General features: G+C 48.5%; 1 protein-coding gene across 5 annotated transcripts in view; it reads right to left on the bottom strand.

Annotated features, from left to right (window-relative positions):
- Positions 1-8,897: 8,897 nt before the first annotated feature.
- stxbp4 (syntaxin binding protein 4) overlaps positions 8,898-17,724 on the bottom strand; it is a 166,909-nt gene continuing 158,082 nt past the window's right edge. For all 5 annotated transcript variants that reach the window (XM_059948193.1, XM_059948195.1, XM_059948192.1 and 2 more), the window contains one exon: positions 8,898-9,588. In XM_059948193.1, the coding sequence (XP_059804176.1) occupies positions 9,480-9,588 (109 nt within the window). In that variant the 3' untranslated portion in view covers positions 8,898-9,479. The remainder of the gene's footprint in view (positions 9,589-17,724) is intronic.

The following is a 17,724-nucleotide window of genomic DNA, read 5'->3' as shown; positions in this document are numbered from 1 at the left end:
ACCTGCCTTGACCAACAGTGAGTTCCTCGTACCCATTGTTCTCCATGTAAAATAACTCACTGGTATATCGGTCATCCCCTTTCCTCTTGACACCTTAAAATTTTGCCCCATAGTATTAGCTATTTCTGCCCTGGGGAAAAATCTCTGGCTATTCACTAGATCAATATCTCATCATCTTGTACACCTCTATCAAATCACTTCTGCTCCAAAGTGAAAAGTTCTAGCTCCCTCATTAGACATGCTCTCTAATCCAGGCAGCATTCAGGTAAATCTCCCCTGCACCCTCTCTAAAGCTTCCACATCCTTCCTATAATGAGGAGAGCAGAACGATGTTGGAGTAGGTAGTCGTGGGCCGAATGGCCCGTAATGTATGTGGCTTTGCTATGTTCCGTGATTCTGGTGTAAATCTGAGAATGATTATTGTCTATGTTCGGCCGTGTTGTTCTTTTATCGCGTCTTGTGGTGCATTGGGTGGCATTTTTCTTTGTTGTTTCGGTAGCAGTTGACTGTTTTTAATGAGGCCGAGTTGCTAGCTCAATGCTCAACCCAGTACAGATGGAAAGCGTGCGAGGAGCGAACCCGGGAACAACATCTGGATTAATTCTTGCTGCAGAGACGGATTTAAGATGAAATGGATTTAAAATTTACTCATAGCTTTCCCTTAATCTCCCCCACTTTAGCAACAGAAATTTCAACATTGCAACTGATATTCTCATATTTATTTGTATTTGTAGTTTGTCTTCTTTTGCATATTTTTGTTTGTTGTGTGTAGTTTGTAATCAATTCTACTGTCCATCTACTGTGATGCCAGCAAGAAAGCAAATCTCAAGTTGTATCTGGTGAAATATGTACTTAGATAATAAATTTACTTTGAACATTTACAAAGCACTTTTAAGGGACCCTGCACAAAACATTTGATAGCACTGTGGCCGAGGACACAGGACAACACAGCAGGGATACTGGCTGAACCAGTCCATTCTGGGAAAGACTGTACCTCTGTGGGACAACCATATGGCCCATCCTAACTATAGGACAGTTACGAGTCTGCCCCACGTCCCATTCCAGCACACAGATGGACCTGCAGCAAGCTGTTGTTCCAATTGGGATCAGTTAATTTAGCCCAGGCCTGAAATTGCCCACTCGAGTTCGTGGGGTTGTCTGGTTACAGTGCAGCCTACAGTGTTTCAGCTGCCAACAAGTTTTAATCAAAACTCTGAGACATTAAATGAGGAACTGCTAAACTTCATAAACACAAGAGATTCTGCAGATGCTGGGAATCCAGAGTAACAATCAAAATGCTGGAGGATCTCAGCAGGTCAGTCAGCATCTGAAATAAAGAGTTGCCAGGACTTGAGGACCTGAGTTAAAGAGAGGTTAAATAGAGGAAGAAAGCCCTTAACTCTGAGTGGAGTCATCGGGACACTGTCGTGACAGCGTTTTTTTTAAGCAGGCTCTCTTGTTTTTACAAGGCCGAGTTGCTAGCTCGACACTCAACCCAGCACAAATGGAAAACGTGCAAGGGATCCGGCTGGATTCGAACTCAGGAGCCTTCACTCCGAAGTCTGGCGCTGATACCACTACGCCACCAGCCAGCTGATAGAGGTTAAATCGGTTAGGACTTTATTCCCTGGAGCATAGGAGAATGAAGGGAGACTTGAACAAAATTATGAAGAGTATAGATAGAGTAAATGCAAGCAGGCTTTTTCCACTGGGATTGAGTGGGTCTACAACCAGAGGTCATGGGTTAAGGGTGAAAGGTGAAAAGTTTAAGGGGAACATGAAGGGGGAACTTCTTCACTCAGAGGGTGGTGAGAGTGTGGAATGAGCTGTCAGTGCAAGTGGTGCATGTGAGCTCGATTTCGATAAGGCGTTGCTCCTACAACATGAGTGTGGCCCAATTGTGACAGTAGAGGAGACCATGGACTTGCGTATCGGGAGTGGGAATGGGAAACAGAATTGAAATGGGTGGTGGTCACTGAGAGATCCCATTTTTTCTGGGAGATGGAGTGTAGCAAAGTGCTCTCCGAATCTACACTGGTCTCACCAATATACCAGGAGCAGTAGATGATCTCAGCAGTCTCAGGTGAAACGTTGCCCCACCTGAATGGTAGGAGTCAGAATGGAAATTTAAATAGTTCTTCTGTGCTGTACTTTTCTAAGATTCTATGACAAAATTGAGTTTGTCATTTGCAGAAGTACATGTAAGCATGGGCATCTTCAAAGAGTAATGTCTCAAAAAGGTAGCATCCATTATTAACCCCCATACACCATCACCCAGGACATGCTGTTATCATTGCTACCATCAAGAAAGAGGTACAGGAGCCTGAAGACACACAGTCCGTGATTCAGGAACAGCTTCTTCCCCTCTGCATCCGATTCCTAAATGGACATTGAACCCGTGAACGCTACCTGACTACTTCTCTTCTTGCTCTACTTATTTAACTATTGAATAAATATACTTCCTGCAATTCACGTTTTTTCCTCCATTATTATATACTGCTGGTGCAAAGACAAAATTTCATGAATTGTGTGTGTCTAGTACTGTTCTGCTGAACATTGTGGACATGCTATGTGCGTGGTGATGCTTACAGGCTGCCCCTCAGCTCGTTGTTGGGTGTGTTGGTTGTTAACAGAAACAACACATTTCACTATATGAGAGAAATAATTATCAACCTGAATCTCAATCAGCTGCGGAGCTGATCTCAGGGTGTTTCTGGTCTAACCTGGCGTACCTGATTTCCTCCATGCCCTGGGCTCTGCAGCCTGTTAATTGAGGGAGAAACGTGATGACACCTTTAGTGGACACAACCTACAGACTCACTGTCAACAACTCTACCACTCATATTCTCAGTGGTAGTTATTTACTTTTCAAATTAATTACTTGCACGACCTATCCTTCTGTGCAGATGGGATGTTGTTTTTGCCGGTCTTCCGTTAGGCATCTTTCTTCATGAATTCCTTTGTGTTTCTTTATATGAGGCCTCTCCTTGGTCAGGGTCGACTGCGGACGATGTGTCTTGGTCTACGTGGTAGGCAAGCCATTGCAGTGTGATATGGAGAGACTCTCCACACGTTTGATGAACTCAACAGAACAGCAGATACAGTTTGGCACCTGCAGTGTCACAGGAGTTGCCAGACAGCGTTGGACTCAATGTAATTAAATGAACTCAATGACCAGCTCAGGATTTTCCCCTCGGGGTTTACCCCTAATTTAGGACCTTCCCCATGAGTGAGGGCTTGAGATGAGTTTTCCTCCTCGGCGAGTTGCCAACCACGGCTGGCCAGCCCCATCTGCCTGAACCGACTGGTTTTAAGGTGCCAGTAACCCTCCTTTGCCACTTCTGTCAGTAGAAACAGTTTCACCGGGCTTAGCTAAGCCACACCTGAAGGCAGGGAGCTGGGCTTGGTTGTCAGAGGCTATTAGAGACACACACTATTGGGAGCATTTAACAGGTAGTGGGAGCTATTCCCCATTGACACCCCCCCCAGCTATAAGAAACTTGAGGAACCGGTGTGCTGGCGCAAGAAGTGGCGGGGGCATCGGTGGCCACGGAAGGCAGGCAGGCACCACCAACTGCGATAAGTCCTTTCTCCTTGTGTGTTTTCTTTCTTATTTTTTGAAACCATAAGAAAGAGGTAGGAGCGGCCGTCGTCAGAGTGGGAACAGAGGCTGAGGCCAGAGAGACAGGTAAGGACAGGTTTTTCCTTTCATTATTGTTGGTGTGGTCTTGCTCGTTGTACAGCGCAGGCAGGATGGCCAATGTGGCAGTGGAATGCTCCTCCTGTTGGATGTGGGGATTCATGGAACCTGATGCGGGAAGTGCAGCCAACTCCAGCTCATGAAAGACCGCATTAGGGAGCTGGAACTGGAGTTGGATGAACTGAGGATCATCTGGGAGGCAGAGCGATTGATAGATACAACTTTTGAGCTGGTGGTTACACCCAGGGTTCAGAATTCAGGGAGTAGATGGGTGAACACCGAGAGAGATAAAGGGAGAAGGAAGTCAGTGCAGGGTCCCCCTGTGGCCACTCCCCTCAGCAACAGATATACCCCTTTGGATACTGCTGGGGGGGGGGGGCAAGGCAGCAGCAGCCAGACCAATAGCACTGAGGTCAGCTCTGAGCCTCAGAGGGTAGGGCGAAGTCAGGGGGAGCAATAGTCATAGGGGACTTGACAGGGGGACAGATGGGAGATTCTGTGATGGCGAAAGGGATGCCAGGTTGTCTCTGAGCAGTTACAGAATATTCTTGAAGGGGCGGGTGAGCAGCCAGACGTTATGGTACATTTCGGTTCCAATGACAAAGGCAGGAGAGGGGTAGAGGTCCTGCGCAGTAAATTGAGGAAGTTAGGAAGGAGGCAGAAGAGCAGAACCTCCAAGACGGTAATCTCCGGATTACTCCCGGTGCCACGAGCTAGTGAGTCAGAACAGGAAGATAGTGCAGAGGAATGAGTGACTGAGGAGACGGTGCAGGGGGCAGGGTTTCAGATTCTTGGATCATTTGAACCTTTTCTGGGGAATTGGTGACCTGTACAAATGGGACGGGTTGCACCTGAACTGGAGGGGAACCAATATCCTGGAAGGGATGTTTGCTATTGTTATTGGGGAGGGTTTAAATTAGATTTGCAGGGGGGTGGGAACCGGTGATGGGGCGGTTGGTGCACAAAGACAGACAGCTTGTAGGGAGTTTGTGAAGGATGGGCAGATGGTTTGAGATGTGTCTATTTTAATGCAAGGAGTATCATAAGCAAGGTGGATAAACTTAAAGAGCGTGGATCAATATGTGGAACTATGAATTAGTGGCCATTACAGAGACTTGGATGTCTCAGGGGCAGAAATGGCTGCTGAGTGTGCCAGGCTTTAGATATTTTAAAAAAGGACAGGAAGGGAGGCAAAAGAGATGGGGTTGCTAATTAGGGATAGTGTCACGGCTGCAGAAAAGGAGGAAGTCATGGGGGGATTGTCTACTGAGTCAGTGTGGGTGGAAGTCAGAAACAGGAGGGGGGCAATAACTCAACTGGGTGTTTTTGTAGACCCCCAATAGTAACAGAGACATCGAAGAGCAGATAGGAATGTTGATTCTGGAATGGTGCAATAATCACAGGGTTGTTGTGATGGGTGATTTTAACTTTCCTGATAGTGACTGGCATCTCCTTAGTGCAAAGGATTTGGATGGGATAGAGTTTGTTAGGTGTTCAAGAAGATCTCCTGATGCAATTTGTGGATAAGTCAACTAGAGTACTAGTACTAGTACTAGTACTAGTCAACTAGTACTAGTACAGATCAAGTACTAGCTGTACTTGATCTGGTATTGGGAAATGAACCTGGTCAGGTGTCAGATCTCTCAGGGGAGAGCATTTTGGAGGTAGTGATCACAATTCTATCTCCTTTAATACAGCACTGGAGAAGGATAGGAACAGACAGTTTGGGAAAACATTTAATTGGGGTAGGGGGAAATGTGATGCTATAAGGCGGGAACTGAGAAGCATAAATTGGGGGCAGATATTCTCAGGGAAATGCACAGCAGAAATGTGGCAAATGTACAGGGAACATTTGCGTGGCATTCAGCATAGGTATGTTCCATTGAGGCAGGGAAAGGACGGTAGGGCAAAAGAACCATGGTGTACAAAGGATGTAGAAAATCTAGCTAAGAAGAAAAGCTTACGAAAAGTTCAAGAAACTAGCTACCGTTAAGAGCTCTAGAAAATTACAAGGTTGCCAGGAAGGAGCATAATGAAATTAGGAAAACAAGAAAGGGAGTAGAGATCACCCAGGAAATTATCGACCAGTGAGTTTTACTTCAGTGCTGGGCAAGTTGTTGGAGAAGATACTGACAGGCAGGATTTTTGAGCATTTGGAGAGACATAATCTGATTAGGGATAGTCAGCAAGGATTTGTCAAGGGCAAGTCGTGCCTTATGAGCGTGATTGAATTCTTTGAGGATGTAACAAAGCACATCGATGAAGGAAGAGCAGTAGATGTAGTGTATGTGGATTTCAGCAAGGCATTTGATAAGGTTCCCCATGCAAGGCTCGTGAGAAAGTAAGAAGGCATAGGATCCAAGGAGACCTTGCTTTTTGGATCCAGAATTGGCTTGCCCACAGAAAGTAAAGGGTGGTTGTAGATGGTTCATATTCTGCATGGAGGTTGGTGACCAGTGGTGTTCTGCAGGGATCTGCTCTGGGACCTGTCCTCTGTGTGATTTTTATAAATGACCTGTATGAAAAAGTAGAAGGGTGGGTTAGTAAATTTGCTGATGACACAAAAATTGGGGATGTTGTGGATAGTCTGGAGGATTGTCAGAGGTTACAGCACAATATCTATAGGACACTGAACTGGGCTGAGAAGTGGCAGATGAAGTTTGACCCAGATAAGTGTGCAGTGGTTCATTTTGGTAGGTCAAATTTGAAGACAGAATATAATGTTAATGGTAAGACTCTTGGCAGTGTGGAGAAAGATCTTCGGATTCATGCCCAGAGAGAACACGCAAAGCTGCTGTGCAGGTTGACACTGTGGTTAAGAAGACATATGGTGTCTTGGCCTTCATCATCTGTAGGATTGCCTTCAAGAGCTGTGAGGTAATGTTACAGCTACATAAGACCTTAGTTAGACATCACTTAGAGTAGTGTGTTCAGTTCTAGTCACCTCACTACAGGAAGGATGCAGACACCATAGGAAGGGTGCAGAGGAGATTTACAAGGCTGTTGCCTGGATTGGGGAGTATGCCCTATGAGAATAGGTTGAGTGAACTTGGCCTTTTCTCCTTGGAGCAACAGAGGATGAGAGGTGACCTGATAGAGGTGTAAAAGATGGTAAGAGCCATCGATCGTGTGGATAGCCAGAGGCTTTTCCTCAGGGCTGAAATGGCTAACATGGCGGTGGGGGGTGGGCATAGTCTTAAGGCACTTGGAAGTAGGTACAGAGGGGATGTCAGGGGTAAGTTTTTCATACAGAGAGTGGTGGGTGCGTGGAATGGGCTGCCAGCAAAGGTGGTAGAGGCAGATACAATGGAGTCTTTTAAGAGATTCTGAGATAGGTACATGGAACTTAGGAAAAATAGATGTCCATGTGGTAGGGTAATTCTAGGCAGCTTCTAGAATAGGTTACATGATCAGCACAACATTGTGGGCCAAAGGGCCTGTAATGTGATGTAGATTTTTATGTTCTCTGTAAAAAACAATGAAGTTGGAGGGAGGGGGAATAAGGATAAGTTGGCAGGTGATAGGGGCTGAGTCGGAAGCTGGGAGTTGATAAGTGGAAAAGTAAAGAGCTGAAGGAGGAGTAATCTGATAGGAGAGGAGAGTGGACCATGGGAGAAAGGGAAGGAGGAGGGAACAAGGGACATGATAGGCAGGTGAGGAGAAGAAAAAGGGCGAGAGAGGAGCCAAAATGGAGGATGGAGAAGGAGAGAAGGGGCAGGCAGAAGAAATTACAGGAAATTAAAAGTATCGATGTTCATGCCATCAGGCCGCAGGCTTCCAATAGGGAATATGTGGTATTGCTCCTCTGTTTCAAGTTTGGCCTCATTGTGGCAGTAGAGATGACCATGGATTGACATGACGTTGCAAACGATGTTTCAATGTACATAATCTGAATCTTGAAGTTGAGCACAACTCCGGGGTCAGAGGCCTAGCACTGTAAGGGGAATATCTTGGCACCCTGCTCTGATCTGTGGGTGGCATGTCCAGCTCCTCAGAGGGGCAGGTTGGCAGTGTGGACCTGTGTTTCTGTATCCTGACCCATACTCTGCTGCGAGAGGGAGTGTCCGACCTCGCTCTGACTCGGTGAGTGCTCTGTGCGTGCGGCTGCACATTGCGGTCAGACAGCGAGGCAACAGTCAGGGGCACGCGGCTTGCTGCTTTCATCTGGGCAGATATCTCTGCAAAGGTGATGAACTTGGAGCTTCTCCCAATCCACACACAATGACAGGAAGCCAACCTCAGTTTCCTGTGAGAGGGGCTGAGAAAAACAAACACTGCCGTGGTATTTCTGACTCGGAAAGTGACTCACCCATCTGCTCTCCGCAAACACCAATTACAATAACCAACTGCATTTCTGTAGCGGCCAAGAAATGAGGATATATTTAAAGCGGAGGTTGATAGATTCTTCATTAGTCAGGGCATCAAATGTTACAGGAAGAAGGTAGAGAATGGGAGAGGGGGAGAGGGCTAATAAATCAGCCATGATGGAATGGATGACATGGATAGCTTTACAAAGTCAAATCCTACCACTGCCTATAAGGAGGTTATACGTTCTTCCCGTGGCTGCACGGGTTTCCTCTGGGTGCTCTGTTTCCTCTCCCACTCCAAAGATACATGGGTCAGGACATTACTACGAGCTGCAGGTCAGGACGTTGCCGTGGGTTAGTAAGTTACTAAGGGTCAGTACATTACTATGAGTTGCAGGTTAGTGAGTTTGCTATGGGTTAGTGAGTTAGCATGTTACTCTGAGTTGCAGGTTGATAAATTGCTATGCTGGTGTAGTGACTCTTGTGGGCTGCCCCCAGCTCATCCTTGGACTGTATTGGCCATTGAAGCAAACAATGCATTTCACTGTATGTTTCAATGCACATGTGACAAATAAAGCTAACCTTTTACCTTTTTTAATCTTTCAGACTCCATGGGCCAAATGGCTCTAACCTTTGGTGACCTCAGGATGAAGTGTTGGACTGTGAGGTCACTCCGTGAATTAGCACAGAAAGCAGGAACTCTGTACATCGGACCCTGCCCTTCACTGAAGAGTATCCTGGGACCTTTCACATCCATCGGAGTGTGCAGACAGGATCTCACTCACATCTGATCCAAGAGATAACGGCTTCAGCAACAGTCCCCCTATGCAAGAGCCAGGATATGGGCAACAGGTTTCAGAGGATGTAACACACAGTGAAAAAACCTTCACTCTCCACAAAAACAATTATTGCTTTTATTTGTGAAGTAGAGTAGGTTAGAAAACAGGGAGAGGCTGTTGGTGTGGAGAAAAGGAATAATTTTCTCCCATTTTCAGAAATAACACTACCAGGTTTGGAATAGCACAGCTTAAACACAGAGTGAAGCTCCCTCCACACCATCCCATCGTGCACTCCCATGGCCAGACACAGATTCTTTCCTTGTCTGCAATGGTGGACAGTCAGGGTGCTAGGCACAGACAACTGAGACTCACTGATCCAAATTCTATCGTGTTCAGAGCAGACTGAACATAGACTGAACACATTGACTTGGGTATAGACTGAACATATTGACCGGGTATATACAGAACATATTGACCGGGTATACCTTGACCGGGTATAGACTGAACATATTGACCGGGTATATACAGAACATATTGACCGGGCATAGACTGAACACAGTGACCGAGTATTCAGTGGTATCTCAAGATCTTTTGGTGAATCTCACTGCTTGTGGGATCTGTGTAAGATGCTTTCGATGAAACGACTTTTCTAACGCTTTCGCCATGGCCGCTGCTGGACATTCTGTGCTTCTGTCAGCTCCTGAACTCGGGGAGGACCCCTGGAACAGCATCGATGCTCCTCTCTGCACAGGGCAGGGCACTGCCCACGGGGTGTGTCCAGGACGTGGTCTGGGTCACGTGGCTGAAAGATCAAAGACAAGCTTTAGAAATTCAAAGCATATTTTCCTGTCACACTGAGGCCGTGTACAGAGGGACAGACACCGTCACACTGAGTGGGATAGAGAGGGACAGACACCGTCACACTGAGCCTGGGTACAGAGGGACAGACACCATCACACTGAGTGGGATAGAGAGGGACAGACACCGTCACACTGAGCCCGGGTACAGAGGGACAGACACTGTCACACTGAGTGGGATAGAGAGGGACAGACACCGTCACACTGAGCCCGGGTACAGAGGGACAGACACCGTCACACTGAGTGGGATAGAGAGGGACAGACACCGTCACACTGAGCCCGGGTACAGAGGGACAGACACCGTCACACTGAGTGGGATAGAGAGGGACAGACACTGTCACACTGAGCCCGGGTACAGAGGGACAGACACCGTCACACTGAGTGGGATAGAGAGGGACAGACACCGTCACACTGAGCCCGGGTACAGAGGGACAGACACCGTCACACTGAGTGGGATAGAGAGGGACAGACACTGTCACATTGAGTGGGATAGAGAGGGACAGACACCATCACACTGAGCCCGGGTACAGAGGGACAGACACCGTCACACTGAGCCCAGGTACAGAGGGACAGACACCGTCACACTGAGTGGGATAGAGAGGGACAGACACCGTCACACTGAGCCCAGGTACAGAGGTTCAGACACCGTCACACTGAGCCTGGGTACAGAGGGACAGACACCGTCATACTGAGTGGGATAGAGAGGGACAGACACTGTCACTGTGCACACTGAGCCCGGGTACAGAGGGACAGACACCGTCACACTGAGTGGGATAGAGAGGGACAGACACTGTCACATTGAGTGGGATAGAGAGGGACAGACACCGTCACACTGAGCCCGGGTACAGAGGGACAGACACCGTCACACTGAGTGGGATAGAGAGGGACTGACACTGTCACACTGAGCCCGGGTACAGAGGGGACAGACACCGTCACACTGAGTGGGATAGAGAGGGACAGACACCGTCACACTGAGCCTGGGTACAGAGGGACAGACACCGTCACACTGAGTGGGATAGAGAGGGACAGACACCGTCACACTGAGCCCGGGTACAGAGGGACAGACACCGTCACACTGAGCCTGGGTACAGAGGGACAGACACCGTCATACTGAGTGGGATAGAGAGGGACAGACACTGTCACACTGAGCCCGGGTACAGAGGGACAGACACCGTCACACTGAGTGGGATAGAGAGGGACTGACACTGTCACACTGAGCCCGGGTACAGAGGGGACAGACACCGTCACACTGAGTGGGATAGAGAGGGACAGACACTGTCACACTGAGCCCGGGTACAGAGGGACAGACACCGTCACACTGAGTGGGATAGAGAGGGACAGACACCGTCACACTGAGCCCGGGTACAGAGGGACAGACACCGTCACACTGAGTGGGATAGAGAGGGACAGACACTGTCACACTGAGCCCGGGTACAGATGGGACAGACACCGTCACACTGAGTGGGATAGAGAGGGACAGACACTGTCACACTGAGCCCGGGTACAGAGGGACAGACACCGTCACACTGAGTGGGATAGAGAGGGACAGACACTGTCACACTGAGCCCAGGTACAGAGGGACAGACACTGTCACACTGAGTGGGATAGAGAGGGACAGACACCGTTACACTGAGCCCAGGTACAGAGGGGACAGACACCGTCACACTGAGTGGGATAGAGAGGTTCAGACACCGTCACACTGAGCCCGGGTACAGAGGGACAGACACCGTCACACTGAGTTGGATAGAGAGGGACAGACACCGTCACACTGAGCCCAGGTACAGAGGGACAGACACCGTCACACTGAGTGGGATAGAGAGGGACAGACACCGTCACACTGAGCCCAGGTACAGAGGGACAGACACCGTCACACTGAGTGGGATAGAGAGGGACAGACACCGTCACATTGAGCCCGGGTACAGAGGGACAGACACCGTCACACTGAGCCCAGGTACAGAGGGACAGACACCGTCACACTGAGCCCAGGTACAGAGGGACAGACACTGTCACACTGAGCCCGGGTACAGAGGGACAGACACTGTCACACTGAGTGGGATAGAGAGGGACAGACACTGTCACACTGAGCCCGGGTACAGAGGGACAGACACTGTCACACTGAGTGGGATAGAGAGGGACAGACACTGTCACACTGAGTGGGATAGAGAGGTTCAGACACCGTCACACTGAGCCCGGGTACAGAGGGACAGACACCGTCACACTGAGTTGGATAGAGAGGGACAGACACCGTCACACTGAGCCCAGGTACAGAGGGACAGACACCGTCACACTGAGTGGGATAGAGAGGGACAGACACCGTCACACTGAGTTGGATAGAGAGGGACAGACACCGTCACACTGAGCCCGGGTACAGAGGGACAGACACCGTCACACTGAGTGGGATAGAGAGGGACAGACACTGTCACACTGAGCCCAGGTACAGAGGGACAGACACTGTCACACTGAGCCCGGGTACAGAGGGACAGACACCGTCACACTGAGTGGGATAGAGAGGGACAGACACCGTCACACTGAGCCTGGGTACAGAGGGACAGACACCGTCACACTGAGTGGGATAGAGAGGGACAGACACTGTCACACTGAGCCCAGGTACAGAGGGACAGACACTGTCACACTGAGCCCGGGTACAGAGGGACAGACACCAGCACACTGAGCCCGGGTACAGAGGGACAGACACCGTCACACTGAGTGGGATAGAGAGGGACAGACACCGTCACATTGAGCCCGGGTACAGAGGGACAGACACTGTCACACTGAGTGGGATAGAGAGGGAAAGACACCGTCACACTGAGCCCGGGTACAGAGGGACAGACACCGTCACACTGAGTGGGATAGAGAGGGACAGACACCATCACACTGAGCCCGGGTACAGAGGGACAGACACCGTCACACTGAGTGGGATAGAGAGGGACAGACACTGTCACATTGAGCCCGGGTACAGAGGGACAGACACTGTCACACTGAGTGGGATAGAGAGGGAAAGACACCGTCACACTGAGCCCGGGTACAGAGGGACAGACACCGTCACACTGAGTGGGATAGAGAGGGACAGACACCATCACACTGAGCCCGGGTACAGAGGGACAGACACCGTCACACTGAGTGGGATAGAGAGAGATCTATGGCTTTGGGAAAAGGCGATTTCAATGCAAGCAGGATGTTTGGAAAACACGGTGCACGGGTAGTTTGTGAATTACAAGGAAGGATATAGAGGGGAAGGGGGTAGGGGGAGTTGGAAGGGACAGGGGAGGTGGAGGGAGAGAGGAAGAAGAGTGAGGGGAAGTGGAGAGGTGGGGAGGAGGAGATTTGTGGGAGGGGGTGAGGGGAGGGGGAGTGAGAGGGGGAAGAGGGAGAAGGGAAGTGAGTGAGGGGGTAGAGGAGGGAGAGAGGGGAAGAGGGGTGGGGAGAGAGAGGGGGAGAAAGGGGAGGGGGAGAGTGGTGGAGAGCATGTGGGGGTGAGAGAGATTAGACTGGAAGAGGCAGTCGGAATATTAGTAGGTTATTGTTCATGTGGGTCAGTGTGGGCTCGTTGGGTCAGAAGAACTGTAGCCATGCTGCATCTCTGAATAAAACACTGGAAAACAGAACAGCTGCAGCGAGAAAGATTAGCTTCACTTGTCAAATATACATAGAAACATGAAGTGAAATACGTTGTTTGTATCAGTGACCTACACAGTCTGAGGATGTGCTGTGGGCAGCCCACAAGAGAGGCCACGCTTCTGGTGCCAGTATCGCGTGCCCACAACTCACCGACCCTAAACCATACGCCACTGGGCTGTGGGAGGAAACCAGAGCACCAGGAGGAAACCATGAGGTCACAGAGAGAACGTGCAAACTCCTTACAGGCAGCGGCAAGAACTAAACCCACACTACTGGCATTGTAATAGAGGTGAGCTACCTTCCTGTACTCACCCTTACAAGGGTAATTGGGGGTAAATGTCACCCTCAACTTTACAGGGGTAATTGGGAGAAGTTTTACCAGTACCTTTACAGGGGTAATTGGGGGTAAATGTCACACTCACTTTTACAGGGTAATTGTGGGTAAATTTCACGCTCACCTTTATGGGGTAACCGGGGTAAGTGTCACTGACACCTTTACAGGGGTAATTGGGGAGGTGTCACTGGCACTTTTACGGGGTAATACGGGTGTAACTGGTGATAACTGTTACCCGTCAGTAATCCCCGAATCCTGAAAGAGGAACGAACATGTTCAGTGATAAATCGGAGGCTCGGAATGTGCAGCTGACTGCCATGTCTCATCCTGCCCTGTAGGCACATTGCAAATACAAAATCAAAATCTGTCCTGCAATTGTCTTGGTTGGTTACAGTTTATCATAAGAGGAAATTTCTGAGTAATAACAACTGAAAATAAGTTCCAACACACAGACTATGTCCTTAAACTTCAAACGAGTGGCCATGCACAGAATCCATCTTCATGTGCCTCAAGGAAAGAGATGCTTATTCTCACTTTCTACCTCATTGGCATCTCGTACTTCACTCTTCTGGTAGTTTTATGTTCATGTTCTGTGAGGTTGTTATAGCCGGGGGTAATCAAGGGGGTGAGCTCCCACCATCAATTAGATGCTCCCAATGACATGCGTCTCTCAACCAAGTCCAGCTCCTGGCCTTCACATGTAGCTTAGCTGCTAAGCTGGGCAGAACCACTCCTGCTGATAGGAGAAGGGGCAGAGCCAGGTTACTGGTACCTTCGGGCAGCTATGGTTGGCAGCTCATATAGGAGAAGGAAAACTGATCTCTCACCTCCACCGCCTTGCAGCTATACTCACTCTTGAGAATGGCTTTGGGAGTAAACCCCGAGGAAGAATCTGGAGCTAGAAGTCCCTAAGGCAGTCCTATGTCGAGTTCAACGCTGTCTGGCAACTCCTGCGACACTGCTGGTACCAAACTGTATCGTTCCTTTGAGTTAATTTGCTGCATGGAGAGGGGGAGCCTGCTACATGGGCAACAGCTTTATGCCCTGGCTTGCATATCGCAGACAGCTAAGATGCAACGTCCATGGTCGACCCCGATCAATACAGAGCCTCACAATTTATTCACCATTGATATTGTTTTATCTCATTCTAGCCCAATGCACTATGTAATGATTTGAAAGAGACAAAGAACACTACATCACAGGCCCTTCAGCCCATCTAGTCTGTGCCTAATTATTATTCTGCCTAGACCCATTGACCTGCACCCGGATCATAGCCCTCCATTCATGTACCTATCCAAACTTCTCTTCAACATTGAAATTGCACCACTTCCACTGGCAGCTTGTTCACACACACACCACCCTCTGAGTCAACAAGTTGCCCTTAAACATTTCACCCTTAACCCATGACCTCTAGTTCTAGTCTTACCCAAACTCAGTGGGAAAAGCCTGCCTGTATTTACCCTATCTCATAATTTTATACGCCTCTATCAAATCTCCCCTCATTCTCGTTGCTCCAGGGAATAAAATCTGAACCTATTCAACCTTTCCCTAGAACTCAGTTCCTGGCAACATCCTGTACTCTTTCAGTCTTATTGATATCTTTCCTGTAGATAGGTGACCAAATTAGGCCTCACCAACAGCTTGTAACAACTTCAACATAACATCCCAACTCCTGTACTCAATACTTTGATTTATGAAGGCCAAGGTGCCAAAAGCTATCTTTATGACCCTTTCTCAGGCTGTGCTTGTTTCTCTCTGCTGCCATCACGTAGAAGGTACAGGGGCCTCAGGACTCACACCACCAGGTTCAAGACAGTTACTGCCCCTCAACCATCAAGCTCTTGATCAAAAAGGAATAACTACCTTCATCTGTTGAGATGAGTGATCGCACTCTTCACCTTGTTATTTCATGCTCCCGTTAATTTTTACTATTTATTTATATTTGCATTTGCACAATTTCTTGTCTTCTATGATTTATATAATTTTTCATTGATCCTGTTTGCAGTCATGGTTCTGTAGATTTGCTGAGTCTGCCCGGAGGAAAAAGAATCTCAGGGTTTTATCTATGTACTCTGATAATAATTTTTACTTGGATTTTAACTTTACCTGTAACATCACTTCTCTGTGTTCCCGGATCCCTTTGTTTTACCGCACTCCTCAGCGCCCCACTGGTCACTGTGTGCGCCCTACCCTGGCTGTCCTCTCAAAGTAAAACACCTCACATCTGTCTGCAGTACATTCCATCCATGATTTTTCAGCCCATTTGCCAGCTAGTCCAAATCCCGTCGTAAGATTTGATAACCTATGCTCCATTCACACTAAATCTGCCCTTTTAAAGATCAAAAGTAGCTGAGCTGCGTCAGAAGAAAGTGGATCAGACAGCTCACACTGTTGCCATCCCTGACCAAGGACTGGGAGAGCTTCAGAATTCAGCAAAGACAGAGTAAGACGAACACGACGAAGTAGAACACAAGTACTCTTACAACAAAAACTGATTTATGAGGAAAGATGAAGCGCAGGCCCCTTACAGACTGAGGCAGTAGTTACTCCATGGAATCCAGGATCAAGGATTAACTTCATTCGCCATATACATCATGTGGATGAGGAATTTGCCGAGGTGCATTGCTCAGGATGTGACCCGCAACAAAAAACAACAATTACGAAGAATTATACAAAATAAGCTAATAGTATGGATATAGAATAAAATGTGCATAAACACTTAACACCAGAATGTATCTTACTGTGCAAAAGTCTTAGGCACAGAAATAGCGATGGACTGATGTGTTGATTCATGGACTCTTGTGCCAAGATGAGGCCACCCTCAGGGTAGAGAGGCAACACCTTATATTCTGTCTGGGTGCCCTCCAACCTAATGGCCTGAATATAGATTTCTCCTTCCAGTGAACAGATTCCCCCCCCCCCCCCCATTTCCCACTCTGACTTTTCACTTCTCACTTGTCTACTACCTCCCCCGGGTCCCCTCCTCCCTCTCTTTCTCCTAATGGCCACTCTCGTCTCCTATCAGATTCCTTCTTCTCCAGCCCTTGATCTCCCGCCTGGCTTCACCAATCACCTTCCAGCTGGCCTCTTTCCCTTCTCCCCACCTTTTTATTCAGGCATCTCTCCCCCCGCCCCAACGTCCTTCTCAGTCCAGAAGAGGAGGCTCTGTCTGAAATGTCAATTGTTTGCTCTTTTCCACAGATGTTGCCTGAACTGCTGAGTCCCTTGAACATTTTGTGTGTGTTGCTATATATAGTTGTATAACTTAGCACTTAACTCCCTGAATTAACTATGTAGAGCTTTGACCCCCCTTCCTACCTACATCATTGGTACTGACACAAACTACTCTCAAGATGTCCTGGTCCCTGGCACCTGGGAAGCAATATACCATCTGGGAATCTTGTTCCTGTGCACAGAACCTCCTGTCTGTTCAACTAACCACTGAAGAGAGCTAGCACAGACTCAAGGGGCAGAATGGTTCCACCTGGTGCTATAACCGTATTTGTGCCCCTGCAAACCAGCTTCTCCCGTGACGTTGCACAAAAATCACAGGGGTGAGCCAGGGTAGCTCAAACCCAGTGTGAGATACAAGATTGAAGTTTATTTGTCTGATGAACATTGGAACGTACAGTGAAATACAGAACCGTGCAAAAACCTCAGGCACATACATATCGCGAGGGAGCCCAAGACTTTTGCACAGTACTGCTGTGATTTTATGTATCGCACTGTACTGCTGCCACAATAAAAAAACAAATTTCATGTCATATGTGAGTGATGATAAACCCGATTCTGATCTGGGTCTCTATTGTAGACTGAGAGTGGGAAGGGGGCAGAGAGAGGGGAATCATGGTGGGGAAAAGGGGGAGGGAGGGGGAAGCACCAGAGAGACATTCTGTAATGATCAATGAACCAAATGTTTGGAATCAAATGACCTTGCCTGCTGTCTCAGGTTTGGATATGTCTGGACCTGTGCCATCCTGCACCCTTGGCATTCCTTCTCTGCCACCTGACCCACACCCCTCCCGTGGCACTCCATCCTCACCATTCCCAACATCCTTTGCTCCCACCAGATTTACAAACCTGCTCTCCACTCCACGTTGACAAACACAGTACTGTGTAAAAGTCTCAG

The sequence above is a fragment of the Hypanus sabinus genome, chromosome 23, assembly GCF_030144855.1.
Source record: "Hypanus sabinus isolate sHypSab1 chromosome 23, sHypSab1.hap1, whole genome shotgun sequence".
Lineage (NCBI taxonomy): Eukaryota > Metazoa > Chordata > Chondrichthyes > Myliobatiformes > Dasyatidae > Hypanus > Hypanus sabinus.
The sequence above is the reverse complement of the archived record's forward strand: the minus strand, read 5'-3'. Positions and strand labels throughout refer to the sequence as shown.